The sequence below is a fragment of the Nymphalis io genome, chromosome 9 (assembly GCF_905147045.1).
Source record: "Nymphalis io chromosome 9, ilAglIoxx1.1, whole genome shotgun sequence".
In the NCBI taxonomy this organism is placed as follows: Eukaryota; Metazoa; Arthropoda; class Insecta; order Lepidoptera; family Nymphalidae; genus Nymphalis; species Nymphalis io.
In genome coordinates, this window is record NC_065896.1 from 2,751,065 (window position 1) to 2,776,491 (window position 25,427).

A 25,427-nucleotide genomic window follows, 5' to 3' on the forward strand; every position below is an offset into this window, starting at 1 on the left:
TAGCTTCCAGGAATTATAGATTTTTTATTTTTATATTCAATTTGCAATATTATGAGAAGTAAATAAAAATCAATAATATATCTATTATGTTTATTTTAGATAAAGATTTAGAAACGAGTGTTGTCTTCTGAACCAGGTCTTCCATCCACTTCGCTCCAACTTCTTCTCTTTTGTTGAGTAGTTAAATTTTTAAGGAAAAGGTTTTTTTTATTAATTAATACAAATCTTAACATAAAGAACACAAAATTGTGCAATTTTTGCAGAGTAAGTAAACCTTTTCCTTAAAAAGAGGTAATATCAGATATTAAAATATATGTACTTCTAGAAATTTAAAAGGCAGGGAGGGAGAGAAATCCTGCATCGTTAGAGTAACCTAGACGCACGTATCTGCAAATCACAGCAATCAGCACAGGAAACTGCCACAGCAAACAGGCCAGCGAGCAGCACCGGCCTGCCAAACAAATCCACACATTACCCAATATGCAAATATTGTTTTTGATTTCTATTTCTTATCGTGAAATTACAATATCTATGATTATGCTCTTTAATGTAAACACACATTCTAATAATTACAACTAATCTCTAGTTACATTCTAATAGTGGGATAGTTGACATTTACATAATTATACAGATTCTAACATAGATGTAAAACTTCATGTACACATCTGTCTGGACCTAATTATGCGTGACTGACTTGTTTTGCAATAAATATAAAAGATTACTCATAACTTATGCTCGGCAACAACAGCAATTCAGCAGTTGTCAGCAAACTGCAAAACCCCCCTCCCCGCAAACAGCCTCGCTCCCCGCATACTCCATGCCCTGAGCATACCAACATTTCTGTTAATATTGTAATGCTGTGGCTAAACTTTAATTTGATGTGAATGAAGCTTATGATACATATTAACTTAGTCCTAATACAAAATTTTGCAACAAACATGTTAACTTGCACAAATTTCAAAATTTGTAATTTGTTCTGAAAACCCTATAGCTTACATTTACAAAATAATAACACAAATTGAAATTGATAAACATTGACATGACTTTAGTGCTATTTACCAAGTCTTGAGGTTGTCCTATAATATGCCCAATTTAACCCAATTTGGAGAACATGATCTTCTGATTTTATAATTTAACCTGAAATAACATCTTACGACCATTACAGTCACATCGAAGAGTTAGAGATTAATCACATTCTAAAAAATACATTTTAATGAAATCTCATAAACTTGATTTGAACTTAACATTTATCTGTTTAAATGAAATTATCACACTAAAAGTTTCAAACATTCTAAGTAAAAAAATATATAATAATACAATTTTGACAATATTCATTTATAATTCATCAGCTTTAAGTATGGGCAGTTAGTTGAAAAATGTAAGTGATAACACAATGACAAACTTGTACATGAAAACAAAAAAAATTTTTAATATACAATCATTAAAATAAATTGAAAACTTAAAACTAGACGTTTTGTTGCAAGTTTACCGCTATGACGTTCATAGTTAGGTCTATATTTCTTATTGTTTAGGAGTGTTCTAGTACCTGGGCTGAAGGCTGCCAGCTCAGAGGCAGGGAGCACAACCTTTCAGCTCACTATGGTACTCTCAACCTGTCAAGAAATTATTTCATATTTATCAAAATATAACGATGTTATTTACTTAAAAATTTAATAAAGCTTGTTTCAATGTCCTGATATATTTATAAAATAAATATGTAAAATTAAAATTATTACAAGCCTATTGGGATCCACTAAATTTTATTGTATTCAGTTTGTTTGTTATGCTTTCACATTTTAAATACTCAATCAATCATCATGAAATTTTGGATCCACATTGTTATGGATGCAAAAAAGGATCTAAAAATATCTTATATTGAATGTATCATTTTAGTATTTTAAATTAATATATGCTACTATAAAATAATAAATGTGACTTTAGGAAACTGAAAATAATACTACAAAAAAATCTTACACAGCACTTCAATGTCTGGAACGGGAGCGGCTGCGGCTGCGGCTACGAGACCTGCCGCGCGAGCTCTTGGAGTCCGAGCGTGACCTGGACTTCGAGCGCGACCGGGAGCGGCTGCGAGAGTATGAGCGCTTCCTGGAGCGGGACCTGGATCGACGACGTGAACGAGACCGTGAACGCGAGTAGCTAAAAGAAATACCATCACACACTAATTTATATAGGGTTCATAAAATGCTGCAGTCACACGAGAAGACTCTGCCGTTCTGTAAGAATTGTTATTAGCTTACAACTACATTGGTCATTGCATACGGCATCACTTACAGTAGCTATTACACAATTTGTTTTATATTTATATAATATTGATATTATTTGAAAAGTAATTATTTGTAATATTTTTCTATAAATGTTGTCCATGCAATTAAAAAATGAAGATTCTATTGAAACTGTTTTATACCTTCTTCGACGGTCGTATCGGCTTCTGTATGGTGAGGATGGACGGCCATAACGCGCCATCTGAACACGAAGCTCCCTTCCATCTAACATGCGTCCATCCAGAGAGTCTAATGCTTCTTCCGCATCTCGTCTATCATAAAACCTACGAACATGAAACCATTAAGCTGACATAACCTAGGTTATTCTTAATATAACAATTGCTGAATCATAGCATCATATTAGTTAAAAGCATATTCATCACAGTTTATATACCTGACAAAAGCAAATCCTCTGCTGTCTCGAGTATATCGGTCTCGTGGGATATATATGTCGCCGACATCACCACACCTTTCGAAAACGCGACGCAAATCTTCTGGGGTTGTTCTATAGGTAAGATTATCCACTTTTAGTGAAACCATGCCATCAATACGTGGCGGCGGTCTACCGTAACTCATTTTGAAGATTTAATAATCTATCGTTGTTGTAAGAAACCTAAAAACACAATGTTCAAAAATAACTATCACAGTTACAAAACAAAATGGCGGAACTAGTAGGATTTTTCACAAAACTGAGCGTCCCACAAGCTAGTTCTTTCTAGAATGGCAAGGGAACGGAAGTGATAAAATGAATGTTAGTTACCGGACGCACGAGTGAATGAACGCTTTAACATTATTATTGTTGGCAGAATTGATTCGCACAGATTAAAAATAAATAGGTTCTATGAAATAAATGTTATTTGCCCTTTAAAGAGTATTCTCTATGTTACATACGATTTTATTATCAGTCCGAGAAGATTTAATTATAAACGTTATCTTAACAAAGGATTAATTTGTATTTTTTCTATTTAGTTCATTTTAATTTGCTGATACGTATGTGATAGCTACTATTTTGTTTGAACCGTATCAACGAGTTTTGAAATCGTTGCTATGGGTACGAAATGAATTATTTTATTTATTTAATTAAATATTAACAAAATTATTATCGAAGTAAATTTTTGGTTACAAAAATGACAGGAATTAAGCAAGTCAGAAATAAAAAGTTGTTACCGGACTTACGAAAAGAGGGTGACTTGGGAAAAGAAATTGTTTTATCAACTAAAAAAAAACACGGCGTCCCAACTGGGTCACGGCTTTTTTCACATCATACTTTAGCCAGCGTCAGAAAATTGAGTTTTTACCATCCTTTTTTGTAAGTAGGAAAAACGTGCCATTTTTGCTTAAATATTTTAAAGGCTTTGTAAAAAATAGTCGTATTAAGTTATTTACAGCCTAAGATAAAAATTATGGTGATTTGAATAGTGTAAATGTCGCTTAAAAAATAAAATACCATTTTTGCCAAATACACGTATTTCGATACAAATAAAAAACTTGTGCATTGTTTATTTAAAAAAAAAAGTTTTTCCATAATCTTAAAATACAATTACAGTTTACCACATGATAGTCTGGATCTAGTTTTAGCAGCGACCTATAATCAATCGAGTGAGCATTTTGCTGATAAAGAAGATTTGCATTTGCAAGCTGAAACAATCGGTTGCGATACTTGGCGCCGCCTGAGGAACACCTACGATAAACTACCGCCAGTGGTTATTCCTTTGGTACGTACAAAAAAATATCGCAAACCAAATCAGTATTTGATATGCTTGGTAAATAATATGGTTGCCTTAATTATTTGTTATTGTGTCTGTTTTTATTAAATTTGTACTTTTTAGGGTCATCCAATGAAACGAGGTGGCATCACAGAACGAAAATCACCGTTCAGTGTGAAGCTCATGAACTCAGGAGTTCACTCTTCACAAACGAATCCCGGATACAGCAGACAACCGGCTGGCGGCGCAATATTCTTCTATTAGTTTTATATGAGCTGTTCCTCAAAATAATATTAAAATAATATACATGTTAGAAAGTAGATAAGATTTGCGATTTAGTTTAAAGCAAAGTTTATGTACATGTTATGAAATCTTATTGATTGAATCTCAATTATTAAAATGTTATTACGTCATAAACATTTTAATAGAAATGACTGTGTAATTTGAAAAATGAAACTTGGCAGTGTGGTAGTTATTAATATATTAAAAACAAACGAATTGAAGGTTTTTTTTTTAAATAAAGCTATTACTAAACTTTACCTTATTTATTCGAATAATAAAAGATTGCGAAATTTTATAAAGAAGTTTCTTCATTTTATAATTATGTAAAATTAATTAATGTCACAGATAGGTTAAGCCTTCTTGCAGGAGTATGCATCTGGAGTCACGCCGCTCCAATGCGGTTTTGTTAAAGTTCACGTATTCAAACTACAGTGCCATCTCGTCTATATTCATCTGTCTTATTTCAAATCAAATTGATTGACTAATTTTGATAGAATTTAGCGTAACAAAACGAGCAAGTAACATAACCTAACTTGCCTAAAATCGGTTTAAAAAACGGTTTTGATCGCGGGCAAGATAATTTGATATGTGTGTCTTTGTAGGTTGTCTTTAGCAGCCGAAGGTATTTTTTGAGTCTGATGTAAGCCCATATTAAAGTTAAATTATCTAAATATATAAATATATATTAATAGAATAGGAAGCCGGACGAGCATATGTGCATGTGGTACCTACCCAGACGAATTTGGACAAAGAGATATCTATATCTCTAAGATTCTATTTTCATCTATAAGATAACAAAACTTAATAATATTAGAATAAGATAAAGGGTCCAATAAATTTCATCAGATATTCTACCGCAAAACAGCAGTACTTGGTATTGTTGTGTTCCGGTTTGAAGGGTGAGTGAGCCAGTGTAATTACAGGCACAAGGGACATAACATCTTAGTTCCCAAGGTTGGTGGCGCATTGGTGATGTAAGCGATGGTTAACATTTCTTACAACGCCAATGTCTAAGGGCGTTTGGTGACCACATACCATCAGGTGGCCCATATGCTCGTCCGCCTTCCTATTTTATAAAAAAAAAAAATTGGGCCTGATGCTCTTTCTACATCGTAAATCTCCCAATAAATCTATTGTCTGCTGCAACACAAAATATATAGAATTACAAATCGTACAATATCATGTGTTCTTAAATAATACCTATCTGCTTAAATACATAGGCCAAAAATATTTATCGTCACTTCTTTTAAAATAGCATATATGACAGATGAAATTAGGCATAACGCGAATATTATATCTTAAACAATTTTTTATCAAAAATTATATAAATGAATTTTATTCTATTAACTACTCTAAAACTATAAATTTTAATGGATTTTGTTAACTCACTCGGTTAGTAATATACAATTTAAATTATTTTAAATTAAATTTGATAATTTTAATAATATTTTTATTTAATTAAGATCTAGATTCCGCAAATGACAAATGTAATCGAGTACGATCGTGGTATTTGTACGAACAGTATAGGTCGTTGGAACAGAATCAACTAGACGCTGCCCAAAGACTGAAGAATAAATCATACCAAGATAAGATTTTAAAACAGGAACTTAGTGAGAGACGAGCACGGCGCAGACTATGCGACCAGTTTGGATTATGTCAGAGTGAATCTAAACTAGACAGGAGTGTACGCAGTGTACCTTCGAATGTTTACCTTAATGATGATGACCTTTTTGAAAGCTTTAGTGAACTTCACGATGAGTATGAATTGGAAAACTACGAAGACAATAACAGTCACGATTCAGAAACTAGCAATGAAATTGAAGACTTTACAAGTGTTGCTAACATAAAAGAGGCTAATACTGCGAATTTGAATGATGTTGCTGAAAATGTTAAAATTGATAAAGTGGATAATGATATAAGAGAAGAACTGGAAACTGTCAAGAAGAACATTGCAGAAAATATAAATTTACAGTTAGAAACTGTGAAGGAAAACATAAAATGCTTGGAAAAATACGCTAAATTTGACGATGAGGCGGAAATATCAGATGTAGACGATGTTACTATAAATATTCCCAGAGAATCAGATGTTAATTATCTTACTAACTATAAATTAAAAAATATTAAGGACGATAACAGCGTGCTAAAAGTGTGGGCGAATTTTGTTGACTTTGCCTACAAGATGATTCATTTAAACCATGGTATGTACCATTGTATTTATTGACGAAAAAAATGTTATTATTATCGCCTATACCGTTACATAAGTAATAACTATATAATTTACCTATGTGAAGTTTTTTGAAACGTAAGAAAAGATGATAAATATTAACAATGGCCTTAACCGATGTAAAAATAAAGCCTATTGTTATTGTTCAGAGTTTATATGATTACATAGCTTGACATAGCGCATGATATACGGGATACTGTAAATCTCAGTCTACATTTTAGGTTAAAAGTTTAAATCTTACGAGTTTGACTTAGGCGTTAAATGTTTCTTTTCGTTTTTAATTACAGGTAACTGTTATTACGAATACAGTTCGCAAATACTCACAGCTGTGTTGGCATGCGATGTTCTCTTTCGCGGAGTCAGCAGAATATGTATGTATTGTGTTTGTATAAAACCGATTAAGCATTTACTTATTTAGGGTTACTTACTTTTCTCATGTATCATGAGATAGCAAACTTAAATATATTCACATCGTCATTAGAGATTTATACAAATTATTCACTGATATCTGATAGTCATTATATTTCCTGGCATATAATTGTTAATTATGTCTTCCTAAACGATTACGGCCACGACGGCTTTTCTCAGCCGATACAAAATAAATGTGAAGAAGATATTATAGTGCCCAAATTTGTACGCACTTGGAAAAGCTTTGGTAGACTTACTATTATCTCAGTCATTATCCGACAGGATGACAATCTGACATCTTCAGAGAGAGTTCAGGCATAGGACCAACTGTTTTACGTGCTTTTTTATAGAATAGGAAGGCGGACGAGCATATGGGCTACCTGATGGTAAGTGGTCACCAACGCCCATAGACATTGGCATTGTAAGAAATGTTAAGCATCCCTTACATCACCAATGCGCCACCAACTTTGGGAACTGAGATGATATGTCCCTTGTGCCTTAAATTACACTGGCTCACTCGTCTTCAAACCGGAACACAAGAATACCAAGTATTGCTGTAATGAGTGGGTGGTACCTACCCATACGAGCTTGCACAAAGCTCTACCACCAGTACTTTCTGAAGCAAGAGATTGTAAAAACTGAATTGAGAATTTTCGACAGAAAAAACCCAATAACACTTTACTGGCCCTACTTATCATTTCACTCAGAACCTTAAATCTATGCAGCATTTCCACATGATGCATAGGCAGGCAATTTAATAAAATGTACTTAGTATTTTAAAATTTGATTTTCTTTTTGAATAATAACACAATTTTAGGTAATTATTTGCAGACTTACGTTTCACCGATAAATTGTAGCGATTCTGAAACCTCTTTTATAGATAATAAAAAAATAAAACGAAAAAAACCAGTTCATTATGAAAAAAAGAACAGATGCAACTGGGCCACGGAGGTAATTATTGTAATTTCTAATCGTACTAGATGTGCAATTTGTGTTTATAATTCATCTCGTGCTTGTCGGAAAGCATCGTGAGGTGTTTATGTGTCTGATGAAAATATTCCACATGTATATCCACATTGCATTTTAGTTATCTACAAATCTTGTCTTTATAAAGAAAAAAAATACTTTAGTCAACAGTGAGACATTTAGAGGCTTTTATTTACTTAATTCTAGTTATATTAAACTTTATTTCAATATTTCCATACATGAATATTATATTTTCAGCTTCACTTGGCGAATAGAAATAAACATAGCAATAAATTGCGTAACTGTAACAAAAAATATCATTCGGATTGTGAGCGATATAACTGTTGTAAGAACTCATTTGAAAACTTCTTAAATGATGTCAAATGTCGTGGTACCAGTGAACCTTTACGCAGTACATCAAAGCTTTCAGGCTGTAAAAAATACAGCGAAAAATATATTAAAAAACCACGACAATTTCTAAGAGAGAAATGTTCAAAAGTAAATTTTTGTAAATGTCATCGTATTAAGAACTGTATTAATCCAATATTACAACTTGTCCGATATATCGAAATTTTACTGCAGGATATTATAGATTTATAAAATGTGATGCCTTGTTTCATTTAAAACTTATTTATAAAAAAAAAACTGATAAATTTAATCAATCAACTTTGTCTTTGATTCAATGCGGCAAATATTAAAAGGCAAAGGACATCACCTATTTTGGTTCAAAAGAGAAAGTGTCGGTTAAATAGTAGTAGTAAGTGTCGAATAGGGTACAATAGAAAATTAAAAATACTAACAAATATTTAACATTTTATTACACATCGCCTGTACAACAGATAATTTATGCTGCAAATACACAGATTGTAGAATACTATCTATGATTATTATAATAAGAAAACCTCTCCCATATATGTATTTAGGTAATAACACTTGAAAAGGAAAATAAAGCAATTTTAAGAATATCATATCCATATAATTTCGCCGTGCCATTTCAAAATAAAATTATATTATAATTATATGACTGTTGTACGAAAAAAAAACATAACATACATTTATGTATGGCGAAATTAGATTGGCGCCATATTGTTTGATTCTAATTTTAATTCAAATATAATCATCAAATGTTACAACATATTTCATGTGATGTTATTTTTACCGTTACGAGGTATGTTCTCGTTTGATTTAGTATTTAAATACTGGTGACCAAAAATAGTATTTATGAATACATAACAAATGACAAAAAAATATGAGTACCAAGTGTGCAAAATTTTAGGCAAAATTGTTGGAAGTGGTTTTAAAATTTTGTTGCAATAATAATAAAAAAAAATGTAATAAAAAGATGTCGATGGCCCTTCAAATACAATTATTTTATTCGTTTAATCGTCGGAAAGTTGATATTTTTTATTAAAAATTCTTACTAAAATCATAAAATCTAGATTATGGTGTAGCGAAAGTGCGTCAAATTAAAAAAATAAAATAATTATAAACCAAATTTGTTTATCTATTACATCGAACACAAATTGACGAAGTGCTAAGCTTTCTTATCCTATTTACTATTTTTATAAAATGATTATATTTATTACCTAATAACCGTACATTATTAACTCTACTTGTGCTGAACACATAACATGTATTTATTTGAACTAGCATTTGTGTTAAGCATTGACATTAGTTTGTAATTTAGCAAAAACAGTTTTATGGAATTCAAACAAAATAGGAAATAATTAAATAGAAATGTAAAAAACATAACTCTAAATTAGGCAAAAAATATAATTTAACAAAAATATAGGAATGACATAATGCGTTTTAGGAAAAAAGTCCTTTATATGCTTGCAAGTGAAGATTATAATTTTCTTATATGTAAGTAATTTCGATTAATCATCAAATAACACATAGCCCACACATATCCTATGCATGTATATTTTTTTTTATTATAATATGAATAATATATAAAATTGACTCTACTAATTCTTACTTGTGATCTCAAACAGCATTCTCGCTTTGTATAACATTATATATATTATATATAATGTTTGAAATTTCATTATAATACATAAGGCAGCATTGCCTTATGTAATACATAAGGCAGCATTGCCTTATGTATGTGTCCGTGGTGCTATTCGTTGAACAGTTATTATGACAAAAGTGTTATATAACTATGGTGTATTATATTTTTTTATTTGAATGACTTCCTTATTCACCTTTTTTCCTATGATGCAGAAATCACTTGTAAGTTTCTTATAAAAAAGTAGACACAGACAAGTGCATCCATTAATTATGACATTAATCGGTTAAATTCTAAGTCACCATGCAAATAATACATATTTATATTATTTACGCCTAAAGTTTTATTTCAAGTATTTTATTAAGTTAAGATACATTAAATATAAACATCATTTTTTAATTTGAAATATTGTAACACATACATATGTATTATAATTAAAATATTATCTTATGTTTTTATTGTCACTTTAAATGTAACAAACAACGATTAAAAATGACCAAATAGTTTAATTACAAACATATGTTCAAGTTTCTACCGATTTCATAAAAAAATTTGAAAAATTAAATAAATAATAAAATATACATTGGTGACATATGCACTCATCTGGTCCGAATTGAGCTAATCGTTCAGTTTTCGGGTGGGTTGTCAAAGTAGTCTATCTTAGGCGCCTGCTTGGGCTGGCTGCGAGCCGCCCACGCGTTCGTCGACGTCAGCGTCGCCCAGCCACCTGATGACCTGACAAAATATTTTATACTAAGTTACAGCACGACACAGGTCGTCATGTGATGTCAATTCGTTCTTTAGTTATGTTTATTAAAATTATTTGGTTTTACGCATAGAATAAATGCACATATCATACAAGTCAATCAACAGTGGTCCTTTCCAATATTTTGTGGTATCCATTAGTATAACTGATGGATAGAGGAAGACTTACTTGGAGGCGGCAGAGGTTTGCGCGTGCGCGGAGGGGGGCGCGGGCGCGGCGGGCGCGTGCGCGGGTGCGCGCAGGACGGGGCCCGGCACGCGGCGCTTGCCCGCCTCGCGAGCCAGCACCTCCAGCACGCTCATCGCCGGTAGCCAGGACTGGAGTTACAGAAAACAAATTATCAAATATTTTATTAGGCAGACGAGCAAATGGGCAATATGGGACAACCATGGACTCGAAGAAGAAATTATCAAATATTTTTCTAGGTAAATCATTTGTCGATTAACTGAAAGTGATGCTCATTTACTTTTACTATATTATATGCTGTTGCTGTAACAGGTACAAAAAAAACTTTTAAGAAATTAAGGAAATAACAACCTTTTCTTTATCAGCTGTGGCAACAACGTTTCTGTTAGGTTCTGCGTCATATGCGACGCTCTCGCAGCCAAAGTGTTCGCACAGCTCGTGGATGAACTGTCGCTTCTGTCTATTCATTGATGGGAATGAATGGGCACGAGTCTTCTGTTTGGACTGTAAAGCAAATAAGTACTTGTACATCAACGTCTAAGGTACTTTTGATAGATTATGTATAAAGATTGTTTGTATTTTTTGTTTTTTGTGTAGTAAGTCAATTTTTGAGACTAGAATACCGTCGTCGGTTTACCTTCTTGGCTAGCTGCACGAGGTCAGTGAGTCGTTCGTGCACGAGCTGCGCGAAGGCGGGCTCGCGTGCAGCCGTGGTGCGTACGTGCTCGCTGTAGCGCGGCGCGAGCTTGGCCGACACGTCAGGGTTGCGCAGCTGCAACGCCAGCGCCAGGCGGCGGCTGCGCGCCTCCACGAAGCACTCCTCGTCACACTCTAGCCTGAGAGAGAAATATTACAATTAATATTTTTTTTTTCTCATTTTTGTTTGGTCAATATACTATCATTTTATTTAATTTTAATACTAGCTTAATTTCGTTTATTTAAATCGAACGTAACAAGTCTCCAAGGAAGGACCTACCGTCAAATCGACTCGTTCGTTTAAAGGAGTTGCTCAGAGTATATACAATACACATCATAGTAGTAAAATATAATAAACATTAAATACAAAACTGGACCTAGCCAACCAGCATCAGATTTATAAAGAACCGATGACTATTCGATATAATTTATAGAACGATAACTTACGTTTTAAGCATTGCACTGGGACGCTGAACTTCAGTCAAATCCACAGTACCACCCTCTTGCATTTTTGATGCTGCTAAAGTGCTCACCATCCTTAACAAAACATGAATACTATTATTATTTTTTTTTTTTATAGAACAGGAAGGTGGACGAGCGTATGGGCCACCTGATGGTAAGCGGTCACCAAACGCCCTTAGACATTGGCATTGTAAGAAATGTCAACCATCGCTTACATAGCCAATGCGCCACCAACCTTGGGAACTAAGATGTTATGTCCCTTGTGCCTGTAATTACACTGGCTCACTCACCCTTCAAACCGGAACACAACAATATCAAGTATTGCTGTTTTGCGGTAGAATATCTGATGAGTGGGTGGTACCTACCCAGACGGGCTTGCACAAAGCCCTACCACCAGTATTAGTATATTATTGTGATATCGACCCCTCTCGTAATGTCCAGTAAAATATATTATGTGTAAACAGTCCCTGTTTTGGGTAAGTAATATTGATGTTTAGTCTTAGATGAGCGGTTAGCAGTTATTTGATAAGAAAATATTATTATTTATCTCATAATTTGTAAATATATGTCAAATAACTCTGATACTACTATATACTAGAAAAATAATACTAGATAAAGGTAGAGAAAAAGGCATTTGAAATTTATGAAGAGTTTTGAAATGTTATCTTGATGTAGTCAATGCGTAGATATGGACCCACTTGGCATAATCTCTGGCATTGTCGCAGCAGGTGCGCTCCGCCTTGCGGCGCCCGCACGGACACGTGGCGCACACGAGGCGCTTGCACGGCGCCCCGCTAGGACACGCGCCGCCACCGCCCGAGTGGCACGCCGCAGCGCACGGGTGACCGCAACTCGGACGCTTCTCCGTGCACGCTTGCGTGCATCTAGTACGTGTATTTAGATTAGAAAGGTAGACGAGCAAATGGGCAATATGAAGATAGGTGGTTAGCTTCGCCAATACTCATTAGCATTGGGGATTTGTTGGCGGTGTAATAAATAGTGAATGCTATCCAATCACAGTACCCACCTATGAAACGTTTTTGCTTGCAAAAAGTCTTACCAACGATAAAAATTATACTTGTAAAAGTATAACCTATATATATATTTTTTAACCTATCAATTATTGTAAATGTAATCAAATAGTAAATGGATGAATGTAATAAATACTCACTTGCCAGTATCGCAGGAACCTTTGTGGCAAGTTTTTATGCATGTGTGCTTTCCACATGGTAGGGGCTTGCCACATGGCAGACCGCACGAAAATTCCTCTTGTGAACAAGGAATGGTTTTGCGTTCCTGGTGACAAATTTTACATTTTGTAGCAATCATTTATTATGCTTAAATTCAAAATTAACGCAAAAGTAACTTAATTTTTTTTGTTGATTACCTGCTGAAGGGTGACAGTAGATTACGTCTAATATATCACGATATTTGAAATGATGGTAACCATAATTGAATATAACAATCACATAAATGATTAGATTGAATTAAAGAACAGGAGTTTATATTCAAAAATCAACAATCTATATAAAATAATTTTATTTGTTCAATCACCTCGTGCTTTCCGTAGCACATCTTGGTGGTGAGCACGACGCAGGGCGGACAGTCGCCCGAGTGGCACGAGTGGTGCGGCGGGTGTCCGCAGGGGCGGACGCGGCGACACGGCGCGCTGCAGGCGGGCGGCTTCGTGCCGCAGCGCACGGGCGGCAGCACCACCTCCGTCCCGCACTCGCAGCGGAGCTCCTCGAAGCCTGGGTTCAATGAGATAAATCGATAAGTTCATGTTTTCTTATTCAATAATACCTGTTACCACAAGTAATCTGATATTATTTATTATATAATTATTTGTTTTTTAGTCAAAAATTGTACATGTGATAAGAGAAATACATATGTAAAAATATTGACAGATTTTCTTTATCTGTATAAAGACTGAAGACATTTTATTTTATGTAATTGTGATAAAGTAACTGCACACAAGCTTGGAAAATGAATTTATTTATCTGTACATGAATCCTTAGATAATCAGTGTCATTTTTTATTGATTTAGCTATGTTTTCTATACTTACTGACTCTAGGACATGGCGGACAGTGTCCGGTGTGACAGAACTCCTCGCAGCGGTGCAGCTGACAGGGCAGCGTGCGCGCGCAAGCTACGGCACACCGATGCGTCTGCGCGTCGCAGCACACCGTGCGGCAGCGGTGGCGCCCGCACGACAGCTTCTGTACAGGCCATTCAATTAAGCTTTGAGAGACTATTTGAGATTAATGACTACATTATCACTATTACATACTTTATACAAGACTTATAAAAACAATATATATGGTAAAAATTTGGAATATAATACTTATAATTGTATTTTTTTATTTTAATAATCTTATTTTATAAAATAAATAAAAGTAAAAGTAAAAGTAACAGCCTGTGAATGTCCCACTGCTGGGCTAAAGGCCTCCTCTCCTCTTTTTGAGGAGAAGGTTTGGAGCTTATTCCACCACGCTGCTCCAATGCGGGTTGGTGGAATACACATGTGGCAGAATTTCAGTGAAATTAGACACATGCAGGTTTCCTCACGATGTTTTCCTTCACCGTAAAGCACGAGATGAATTATAATCGCAAATTAAGCACATGAAAATTCAGTGGTGCTTGCCCGGGTTCGAACCCACGATCGCCGGTTAGGATTCACGCGTTCTTACCACTAGGCCATCTCGGCTCTAAAAAAATAAATAGATTATTATAAATTCATTACTTTCTAAAAAAGAAATAATTTAATGTAATATCATCTGCAGGTCAATCTGAAAGTTTGAAAATTGAACTAATTTTTTAGCTAGATGCATATTCAATTTTTTTAATAACATAAAATTAAAATAATAAATTATAATTATCGGCACCGGGCGGATTTCGCCCACGGAGTCCAATCTCAAGAGACATTAGGCAACTGTGCAGTTAATATTATAGTGCACAAATGTTTGCGCAAACACAAAAGCACAGATTTCCTAACTTTCAAAATCCGATGGAACGTCACTCTGAGGCAGTCAATAAAAAGTATGCATTGTAAGTAATAAATGACACATAACATATTTCATTTACCTTATTGCACTTTCTCTGGCACATCACATTATTAACCATCTGCGACAGGTCTGCGCAGGGGACTTCCCGGTTGGAGTGACCGCAGCGACATTGCACCGGCGTGGTGTCAGGGCAGACGCGACAATTACCTGAATAGATTTTATATATTAATTAAACATTTTTTATTTATTAATTTAATCACTGAGACCGTCAAAAGAATTATGGAATGTACATTATTGAATACTTATTGTTATGTTTAATGTTGATAAAAAAGAGTCCTTCCTAAGTAAGAGAAAAATATATAATATATATATCCTAATTGTGTATGTAATTTAACAAATTCATGGCATTTTTTAATTCTTGCTCACTTTCGTATGAAGTAGTACTTTAGCAGTATTAGCACTTTTAAAAAAAAATTAAGGACATGAAAATTCAGTGGTGATTGCTCGGGTTTGAACCCATGATGATCGGTTAAGATTCACGCGTTCTAACCACTAAGCCAACTCGGCTCAAAATAGGTTAGTTTTAAATTATTTATTTACCTTCATGGCAACACTCTTTGCAGAAATGTTTATCTCCAGCAGGACCACAGGGCAGGGGCTTGGCACAAATATTACTACAAAGTGGTATTGGGTCTGTACAAGATTTACGCTGATCTTTGCCTATTCTGAAATAAGAGGACAATTACTTTTGAGTATTATTTTGTTTCGTACCAATGCCATATTTATATTATAAGATATTGAATAAGTTATATATTACCAAGACAAGCATACTATTATTATAGAAAATAATGATCTAATATAGAACATACTAGAAATAAAGTAATACTAAAAAGTTTCTTTTATTTAACCAAAATGATTTAGTCAAATGAACTTTGATCTTGTACACATATGTGTCTGTGCAGATTCAAAATTTCATTTAGTTTCATAAATCCTTTGCGCAATTTTCGGAACACATGAATAACGGTTAGTCAGTCGTCGTGTAACTCACCTGGTGTTGCCGCAAGGGCAGGTGGGCACGTTGTCGGGGAGCAGCGGGCAGGGCGGGCAGGGCGCCGCGTGGCACGGCGCGCGACACACGTGCGCGCCGCACGCCAGCACGCGCCCGCACGGCGCCGCGCACGACCACGTCGCGCACGCGCCGGACTGCGCCGTGCACGGCACGGAGCGAGACTTTGCCGCGGGGCAGTGGCACACTGCAAACGATCAACTTTGGTTGTATATTGATGATTCATATTATTTCTTTGTGTTTTTTTTAAGCATTTACCACACAATAGTATGAATGTACACCTATCTCTAGAAGTTTTTTATTTCAGGATAGTTGATCACATGCATCATAATATGTTTTACCCTAAAATAATGTGCCAGAACAACTTAGGTTTAAAGCAACCTTTTGTCATATTCATTATTTGAATAATATCGTCTTCATCATCATACTTTTCCATCCACTGCTGGACATATAGTAAAATGGCACACCACTTAGCTCTTTACTGGTGGTAGGGCTTTGTGCAAGCCCGTCTGGGTAGGTACCACCCACTCATCAGATATTCTACCGCAAAACAGCAATACTTGATATTGTTGTGTTCCGGTTTGAAGGGTGAGTGAGCCAGTGTAATTACAGGCACAAGGGACATAACATCTTAGTTCCCAAGGTTGGTGGCGCATTGGCTATAAGCGATGGTTGACATTTCTTACAATGCCAATGTCTAAGGGCGTTTGGTGACCACTTACCATCAGGTGGCCCATATGCTCGTCCACCTTCCTATTCTATAAAAAAAAAAGAGTCTTCAGCTATTTATTTAATTTAATTTTACATATTTTTTTTATATAAAATTTTATTTTACATATAACAAATAAGAGAAACGAGGGCAAAATAGCAAGCACAGAAATTAGATGTGACAAATTGACTAGAAAATAAATCTTTCTATATTTTGTGGGTTCAAAACCTCGCTGAATGTTTAATTACTTTATTTGTATTTAAAATTTATCTTGTGTATGCAGTAAAGTAAAACTCCTTAAGGAAACCTGCGCATGTCAGATGTTTCTGCCGTATGTTTTACTTGGGCTTTGTGTAAGTATGTCTGTGTAGGTTCATCCCAGTTACAGTAACAGCCTGTGAATGTCCCACTGCTGGGCTAAAGACCTCCTCTCCCTTTTTTGAGGTTTTTTTTTTTTAGGTTCATCCCACTAGGCACATATTATACCGCTAAACAGCAATACTTATTATTTTTGCGTTCCGGTTGGAAGGGTGAGTGAGCCAATGTTACTATAGGCACAAGGGATATAACATCTTAGTTACCAAGATTGGTGGTGTATTGGTGATATATGAAATAGTCAATATTTATTACAGCGCCAATATCTATGGGCGAGGTGACCACTTACCATCGGGATAAATACCCGCCGATATTTTAATGTTCAAGTTATTTTTAATACATATAATGCATAATATAAATAACATTTAATTCACCTTGGGTAACAATTTCTTCACAAGCATCGCAAGGACCTTCATGGCAGTCTTTTGTGCACGAGTGCACCCCACACTCGAGTTTGCGATTACATTGACGACCGCAAACTTGTGCCAATTTGCTGCTGCAAAGTATCGAGCGTGTCTCTGTGCCACAGCCGCATTTCCTGTATTAGCATATTTACATTAAGAATAAAAAAAATAATGAATAAAAATGAATATCTTATTAATATTTTGGACTTAATATAAGAAAGTATAATACACAGTGATGTATATAAATTAGAACAAAGTGACAAAATAAGACAAATATTTTAATGTATTTACATGGCTTGTAACTTACTTCTTAATAGTTGCTTGACATGGTGGGCAAGGGCCAGGATGACAAAGCAATGTACAAGGATGTGGGCAGTTCCTTGGCCGCTTACACGATTTTCCACAAGTGTGAGCTCCACTTGAGCCTCTCTGATATTCTGGGTTGCGTACTGCTCCACACATACATCTATATTCAACCGGTATGACTTGATTTGTATTCTGGCAAGCTGGACAGCGCCATTTGCCTTCTGCAAGAGATAATGGAAGTATGTAGTAGTAAAATGTTGAATTCAATTTTGTCCCATCCTAACTCATATTTTAAATGTCAAAGTGAGTTTCTTATTTATTTGTTACATTTATTCATCTTAACTACTTTAACACCAATCTTAATAAAATTTTGCATACACTTTGTAAAAGGTACAAAAAGGGACAGGTAAGGTTAGCATATTAGGTAAGGGAGCACAGATTTTCTTCATATTCTATTTTCTTTTTAAATGATAACAAAAAAGTAATAATTCTTTAAAGTTTTTCATACTAAAAAACGTTTAAACAATATTATATAACAATTTTAGAAAAGGATTCAATAATACTTTCATATAATATAAAATGTTATTTTATAAATAAAATATGAGTTATAAAATGATTGAGTTTATTTTCTATGAAGATAATACATTTAAAATATATCAAAAACAATAGAAAATATATGCCAATAACTTACCAACCAAACTGCTTATGGCCCACTTCCTTATACAGCGGAGGTGCAGTACATGGTAGCAGTTGCTGCAGTACCAAACAACATCAGTTTGTTTCACTCTTTCACAACACACTAGACATTCAAGCGTTCCTTTATCTAATTGTTCACTAAGACGTTCGCGCTGGGTCATTTCTGTATTTGCTGAAATATGCAATATGTAAAAAGTTTTACACACATAATCTACACAAGTACTCATTTATTTCATTTAAAAAATAATTATTGATACCTCCTGCATTTGTAAAAGGCTTTTTTCCTCTCATTGGACTTGACACATTGTCTTTCACTTTTTCTTCCCTATGATATGCATATGTATTGGCATATTGTTCATCCTCAGTACTATTGCGTTCCACAGCTCTTAACCGCTGAGTGCCTGCCCATTTGCGATTTCGTGATCCCTCATTTCTACCATTTCTAACATCTTGACTTTCTTTAGGCAGTGTACTGTTGTAAAAAGTTCGACCTACATCAGACTCTTTATTCTTAGCCTTAGGGTTGGATTTTGATTGGCCCCCTTCATTTTGCATGCTAACATCATCATGAGCATTTGTCTCATGATTAAAGCTGTTGAAATCGCTGTTACGATTGTTTGTTCTATGATTATTAGAATCTTGATGATTAAAATCTTGATTACGGTAGTTAGTGTCTTGGGTTTGATTATTATTAGTAGAACGATTTTTGGATTTGCGGTTCCGATTGTTTAGTTCATTGGGACGGTTTGATGAGTCTTTATGCATTTTAGTAGAGCTTTGATCTAAAGACTCGGGGTGGCTATTATAACAGTCTTGATTACGAATTTTTGACTCACCTTTATTGGTTCGATTTAAATCTTGATTTTTAGAAAATTTTTGCATCTGACTCGTTGTGTCATTACTATATGAGGTACTTTGTTGAGAGCTATGGGGTTTTTCTCTCCAATTGGTGGAACAAGATGGTTTTGAATAATTACTGGATGGTTTACTTAATGCACCACTCGATGAACTTGCTTCTTGTGAGGACTCATTGTTCTCATTGTGTGGACTGCTCGGAGATTTCGATTTGGAACTTTTGGGCACAAATTCAGTAGCAGTTGGTGTTAGCTTTGATTTAAAAACCACTTCATTTGTGTAATTATTTTTATCTGAGGTCACCGGGTTATATTGATTATGCATGTTTGGTTGATAAGTTTCCTCATTATTAGGAAAATTGGCAGTGTTTGATCCATAGGCATATTCTGCCTGGGAGCTTTGAGGTGTGGTACCATTTTGATAACTGGGTATATTGTTATATTGAGCATTTGGATAGTTTTGATATTGTATATTATTGTAGTTAGCGGGATTCGCAGGTGGTGGATTTGAAATTTGCATTTGAGATAGAAATTCATCAAAACTAACATATTGATTACTGGGGTCATATTGCCTATTCGGATTTGGATAATAAGCTTGATACTGGCTATTATAATCGTTGTTCCAATTATTAGGTGCTTGGTACTGGTTATAAGAATAAGAATTATTCCACTGAGACATTATTACTAAACAAAATAAAAAATTATGAAATATGTCAATTTAGCTTGGGTATGATCTTTTTAGATGAATATTCCAATATTTTTAGTGTTTTTGGCCAAAGGCCGAGGCCTGAGGTCTCGTCGAAATGTGTCTCTGTACTCTGAAATTAATTTTAAATGAGATACGTTATTGTAGGTCTGAATTTGAGATCATTAAATCGACATGTGGCACTTATAAAGATATTCAATGAATTGAGTTCACTTACCAGTTATCCTTTCGAATGCCACTTGACTACATATAAACAATAATAAATAAATCAAAAAATAAACTAAAATAATTTAGCAAGTCAAAAATATAATAACTTTTAGACGATGTGACAAGATGAGTCGGATTCTATTAAATTGGGGGCAGGGAGGGGAAAGTCAACGTTGACAATATACTTGACATTAGATTTCTACGAAGCGATTCCTATCAACGCATAAAATATACTAAGCCATGTTATTTGATAACATTGTTAAAGATGCGAAATATAATAGCTTTTATTAATTAATATCTGTGACCAAAACAGTAGAGATTTGCAAAACGTATACTGTAAACTTATTTTATTATTAAGTAAGACGTTTTGCGACTTCTTTCGCATGGACTTATCATTAGATTGATCAAGATGTGTGACAAAAAAAAATATAAATAATATATTAAAAATATTATATTTTTATGTTTTTGATTTGTATAATTATAATGTTTTGTTAAAGTTCGTTTATGATAAATTAAAATTCTAACTTGTGTCGCTTCACTTTATTAATTTTTTATCTTATAGAATAAATTAAAACAACTTCCACATGAAAAAGTATAATGCATAATACCATTTTTTTAACGATATTCGTGCTAAAGACTAATTATTTCTACGTTCATCAATGTTATAAGCTCCGGATAGGACAAAACTGTGAAATTATATGTATCGCATATTTTTATGTTTACATTTTACTAATTCATTGTGTTTAGTATGAAAATTACGAACGGTATTCGTTTATTAAATTGTTTTATTTCGAATTTTAATCGAAGTTGCGAATAGAAGAGGTTTTGTATTTAATTAAAGTTTTAAGCATTCGTACCTCCTTGTATTTTAGACTAGTCATGTACCACTCTGCGTTCAGCCCTTATTGTTTAGCCTTCGTTCAGGGCTATCTTCATTTTACGCGCAGAATCGCAGGTTTCATAGTATCCTTGACACACTTTATTTCATTAGGAATATGAAAATTAATAGTAGATATATATATCACACGTTTGTTCATATGTGAGTTTAAGTCACAGTGCTCATTAGTTGTAATGGAATGGGCTGTATAGCAAGCTCGCAACGCGTAGATGTAACAACCATGCCTACTACTGTGAGTACCTACCTATATTTTAAATATGTTCTAGTAAGTGGGTACATAATATAGGGAGAATAACATTTCTTGCATTATAAATGCATATCCCTGATAACTATAAAATAAGACAAATATTATTTAAATAGTTAGCGAATGAACATAAAAAATATTTAAGAAATTTATTTTTGTCACTAACGGTTGTTGATAGTCACAGATTTTATGGCAGGATGACACTGGCAAGGAGACTGTACTGACCGCTCTTGTAAGACTAGACCAAGATATATCTAGTAGTGAAAAACACCATCCAGCTCAAAGACTTGCGGTTGTGTCTGCAGAACTTCAAAGTATACAACAGGTCAAAGCTTAACATATATTAATAAATATAAATTTAAAGTTTTAAATTTTGTGATGTATGAATATATAACAATTGTTTTACTGTCAATATTTTAGGAAATTAAAGAGTTTGAAGAAATAACGAGTCCAGTGGCTAACGCAGAAAGTTATGCCAAAACTATGCATCAGGTAAGCTTTCGTAATGTGTTTGGTTGAGTGTCAAGGTTTTGTATTTTTTAAATTGATACAGCTCTAGTATTGTCACATAAAATATTTGTTTTAGATGTTCGTCAATTTAGATCTGTACAGACGTCCAATGTTAGCGTCAGAAAATGAAGATTTTGTGGCTAACGTTAATAGAAAGGTAAAAACAAATTAATAATGTTATATAATTCTTTAAAATTGTATATTATATGTCGTATAAATTCGTAAATATATATATTTTTCTTCATTATTTTCAGGAAATGCGTAAGCTTGAATTAAATTGGCTTCGGTTACGAGAAAAGGAATTACAAAGTGAAAAACGATCACTGCATGCACAATTGTTGCGTATACGTACTATGTACACACACCTGCAGCAATTGTTGAGTAAATATTATTTCATTTATTAATTTTTATTATTTTAATACAATAATTACTTAAAATATATTAATTGTGTATTATCTTTCTTTTTATTTAATTTTTTTTTTATAGAATAGGAAGGTGGACGAGCATATGGGCCACCTGATGGTAAGTGGTCACCAAACGCCCTTAGACATTGGCATTGTAAGAAATGTCAACTATCGCTTATAGCCAATGCGCCACCAACCTTGGGAACTAAGATTTTATGTCCCTTGTGCCTGTAATTACACTGGCTCACTCACCCTTCAAACCGGAACACAACAATATCAAATATTGCTGTTTTGCGGTAGAATATCTGATGAGTGGGTGGTACCTACCCAGACGAGCTTGCACAAAGCCCTATCACCAGTAAATTTATTTATATTTTATATTATATAATTTTTTATATTTTCAATTAATATAATTATTTGAAAATATAAAAAAAAATCTCATCATAATTTACCAAAACTTTGGTTACCTATATGTTACAGTCTTGTAAAAATAAAACTCCGGTTTATTTTTGGTATAATTAAATACAATAAAAAAAGGTTGCATATGGAGCGAAAACCAACGTCCAGGAATTTCGTTGGAAGTTGCTTGCGAGCGTGCGCTCGCGTTTCGCGATGCGCTCGCTTCGGTCAGTGCTCGCTTACGAGCATCTGCTGAAAGTGCTCATACAGCGCTGAGGCTGCTAGATGATGCATTGCCAGCTTGGAAACTAACAACAGTGGGCAAGTAAGAATTTTATTAATTGAAAAAAGATGTTCTTACTGATGACAGTACAGTTTTACGGCAATCTGCTTTCAACTAATGTTCTGCAGAAGAGTGCTATTTTCGAAACTTAAGAGCAGCAAAATAATATAATGCCTACCTTTTTTAAATTCAAAGCGCTGTCAATTGACAATGCAGTGTTATCATGGTGGCACAAGCAGTGCCTAATGGTTTTTATGGCACTATTAATCATAATTAGTTCGTAAATGCTAATCTGATTTAGAGTTATCGCTAATACGTTACTTGGATCTGGAAGGTCCAACAAATTATTAAAAACTTCATAGGATTTTATAATATTTATTTTTTACTTATGTATTAGCATTTTTTACATTAATCTTAGTTTTTCGTTTTGGTATTAAAAATAATAACTTTTAAAAGTAAAAACTTTTTAAAAAAAATATTTTACCTACCTAGGTAACTGAATAAATGGGGCACCTAATGGTAAGCTTGTACTTTTACCAAGAGATACTGGCATTACACCAATACTGGGATCAAAATGCTAATTTCCTAGTTGAGACAAGGAAATACCGTCTCACTCACCCTTAAAACCAGTACAGCAAAACAAATTATTGATGTTAAGCAGTGGAATGAATGATAATAAATGTTAATAAACGACCAACAATCATTTTATTGGTAACATGTCTTTTATTAAATTTTATATTAATTATTTTTTTATTGCAAGATTGTTAGCCTACGTTATGAAATTTTTAAATTGCATGCATACACTGTGTATTTTATAATCTGCAATACAATGTCGTGAAAGATTACATAATAATTATAATCTTCTTAATGTCAATTTCATAAGTATGTTAACATCTAAGACAAGGTAATATTAAGTTTAAAATAAACACTAAAAAAATACACTTGTTTCATAGACTTTGTTTACTAATGTTTGCATTAGAAGCGGATGGGAACGCACACGCGCATGTTCGGACACATGCAGACTGCTCGTGCACGCTCGCTGCGGGGAGCGCGGCGCGCGCCGCGTACTGGTCGCCACAGCTGCGCCGCGCGCCGCACGCGCGCTCAGACTCGCCTTGGATTACGCTTTTACGGACGCAATGCATGACTTTAAGTATGTTCTAGTTAAGTTTGTGTTGATTTAATTTGCAAAATTACTGTTAGTTTGCTCTTACGAATTTAACCTTTAGATGACGTGACTTTATTCTACTCACTACTGCAATTTAAAGACGTAAGAGAAAAAGGAGATCGTTCGCAAAATTAATATATCAATGATGTCGATCATGGAAAAGAAGAAACAAAACAAAGGGTCAATTGCAGACGCTAGTAACTACCTATACTTCGAAGTGTTACTTTATAAAATAAATTGTTTTAATTTCATTTTATGAATTTGCTAATTAGAAAAAAAATAAAATAAACAGGTTTTAATTGCATGCAATAGTCACAATTTGAACCACGGAACGCTAATGTTACCACTGCTGTAGATTAATGCATCGAATTAACTTTTGTCTCATAAGTATGTTTTAGATATTCATTTACAAAAAAAAACTTTGTTTCAGATATCAAAGAGCAACAGAGGCATTTTTACAGTTTAAGGAGGCTTTAGTCCAATTAGTCAATTCTATACATCAGGTAAATAATAAATTTACTTATCTTAATATTATCATTTGGATAGTTTTAATTATGCTTTTAAACGTTTTGTTAATCAGGTACTTTTAAACAACGCTGAAAACTTAGCTGTGGCTGAAAAGGAATTAATGGAAAACAGACGACAACTCAGAGCAGCAAGAGTGAACGAAATAGTCAAAAAAGGTTTAGCTGATTTGAAATATGAGTCATCCACACTTGCCAGTTTAAAAATAACAGTTAGAGAATAAATGGTTAATGAAAGTACATTTATTAATATCTTGAAGGTTATATTATTTTTAATTTGTCATCAAATTTATCATTCGCATTTTATTTAAGGTCTATCTTAATATATTATATATCTTCGTCTACGCAGTTCACGTATATTTACACTTCAGATCGGGTATAGTCATTGCGTAAATAATATTGAACATAAATTACAATTAGATGAATTATTTAATGACACGGCATTTCAGGGTCATTATTTTTAAGATCGTAACACAAACACAACAACCACTCAATATAATTATTATTACAATAAGAATTGTTTAATATACATATATTTTTATAAAGAGGAAGGTGGACGAGCATATGGGCCACCTGATGGTAAGTGGTCACCAACGCCCGTAGACATTGGCATTGTAAGAAATGTTAACCATCGCTTACATCACCAATGCGCCACCAACCTTGGGAACTAAGATGTTATGTC

The 25,427-nt window shown here is 34.0% G+C and overlaps 5 protein-coding genes across 10 annotated transcripts; 3 read left to right on the forward strand and 2 right to left on the reverse strand.

The window, feature by feature from the left end:
• Window positions 1–76: 76 nt before the first annotated feature.
• Window positions 77–3,013, reverse strand: LOC126770866 (serine/arginine-rich splicing factor 2). 4 transcript variants are annotated; one of them, XR_007669497.1, is made up of 5 exons: window positions 2,677–3,013; window positions 2,426–2,566; window positions 1,975–2,118; window positions 1,547–1,613; window positions 77–822 (listed from the first exon to the last, which is right to left on the reverse strand). XR_007669497.1 is itself a non-coding variant. In XM_050490473.1 (4 exons), the coding sequence occupies exons 1-3, from the start codon at window positions 2,856–2,858 to the stop codon at window positions 1,983–1,985; spliced, it is 459 nt and encodes a 152-aa protein (XP_050346430.1). In that variant the 5' UTR covers window positions 2,859–3,013; the 3' UTR covers window positions 77–1,613; window positions 1,975–1,982. The 4 variants fall into 4 exon arrangements, 2 of the variants coding, with proteins under 2 accessions (XP_050346430.1, XP_050346428.1); XR_007669496.1 differs by having other exon boundaries at window positions 1,975–2,157; window positions 2,677–3,011; XM_050490473.1 differs by having other exon boundaries at window positions 77–1,613.
• Window positions 3,014–3,304: 291 nt separating this feature from the next.
• On the forward strand, window positions 3,305–4,473 carry LOC126770862 (protein CFAP276). The gene is made up of 3 exons (XM_050490467.1): window positions 3,305–3,591; window positions 3,829–3,997; window positions 4,112–4,473. The coding sequence occupies exons 1-3, from the start codon at window positions 3,410–3,412 to the stop codon at window positions 4,250–4,252; spliced, it is 492 nt and encodes a 163-aa protein (XP_050346424.1). The 5' UTR covers window positions 3,305–3,409; the 3' UTR covers window positions 4,253–4,473.
• Window positions 4,474–5,561: 1,088 nt separating this feature from the next.
• LOC126770861 (uncharacterized) lies at window positions 5,562–8,473 on the forward strand. 3 transcript variants are annotated; one of them, XM_050490463.1, is made up of 5 exons: window positions 5,562–5,662; window positions 5,734–6,468; window positions 6,782–6,865; window positions 7,720–7,853; window positions 8,127–8,473. In XM_050490463.1, exons 1-5 carry the CDS (start codon window positions 5,641–5,643, stop codon window positions 8,466–8,468), a joined length of 1,317 nt encoding a protein of 438 aa, XP_050346420.1. In that variant the 5' UTR covers window positions 5,562–5,640; the 3' UTR covers window positions 8,469–8,473. The 3 variants fall into 3 exon arrangements, with proteins under 3 accessions (XP_050346420.1, XP_050346423.1, XP_050346422.1); XM_050490466.1 differs by lacking the exon at window positions 7,720–7,853 and having other exon boundaries at window positions 8,127–8,331; XM_050490465.1 differs by lacking the exon at window positions 8,127–8,473 and having other exon boundaries at window positions 7,734–7,853.
• A 1,486-nt stretch (window positions 8,474–9,959) lies between these two features.
• On the reverse strand, window positions 9,960–20,466 carry LOC126770708 (protein shuttle craft-like). The gene is made up of 17 exons (XM_050490223.1): window positions 20,326–20,466; window positions 18,806–20,220; window positions 18,544–18,720; window positions 17,854–18,073; window positions 17,517–17,680; window positions 16,041–16,245; window positions 15,593–15,717; window positions 15,072–15,199; window positions 14,053–14,206; window positions 13,541–13,737; window positions 13,158–13,282; window positions 12,685–12,870; window positions 11,972–12,061; window positions 11,466–11,664; window positions 11,180–11,332; window positions 10,811–10,959; window positions 9,960–10,611 (listed from the first exon to the last, which is right to left on the reverse strand). Exons 2-17 carry the CDS (start codon window positions 20,079–20,081, stop codon window positions 10,503–10,505), a joined length of 3,657 nt encoding a protein of 1,218 aa, XP_050346180.1. The 5' UTR covers window positions 20,082–20,220; window positions 20,326–20,466; the 3' UTR covers window positions 9,960–10,502.
• Window positions 20,467–21,433: 967 nt separating this feature from the next.
• LOC126770881 (uncharacterized) lies at window positions 21,434–25,103 on the forward strand. Its single transcript, XM_050490490.1, has 9 exons — window positions 21,434–21,445; window positions 21,642–21,782; window positions 21,878–21,949; window positions 22,044–22,124; window positions 22,222–22,348; window positions 22,909–23,095; window positions 24,033–24,206; window positions 24,652–24,724; window positions 24,802–25,103. The coding sequence occupies exons 1-9, from the start codon at window positions 21,434–21,436 to the stop codon at window positions 24,967–24,969; spliced, it is 1,035 nt and encodes a 344-aa protein (XP_050346447.1). The 3' UTR covers window positions 24,970–25,103.
• Window positions 25,104–25,427: the final 324 nt, after the last annotated feature.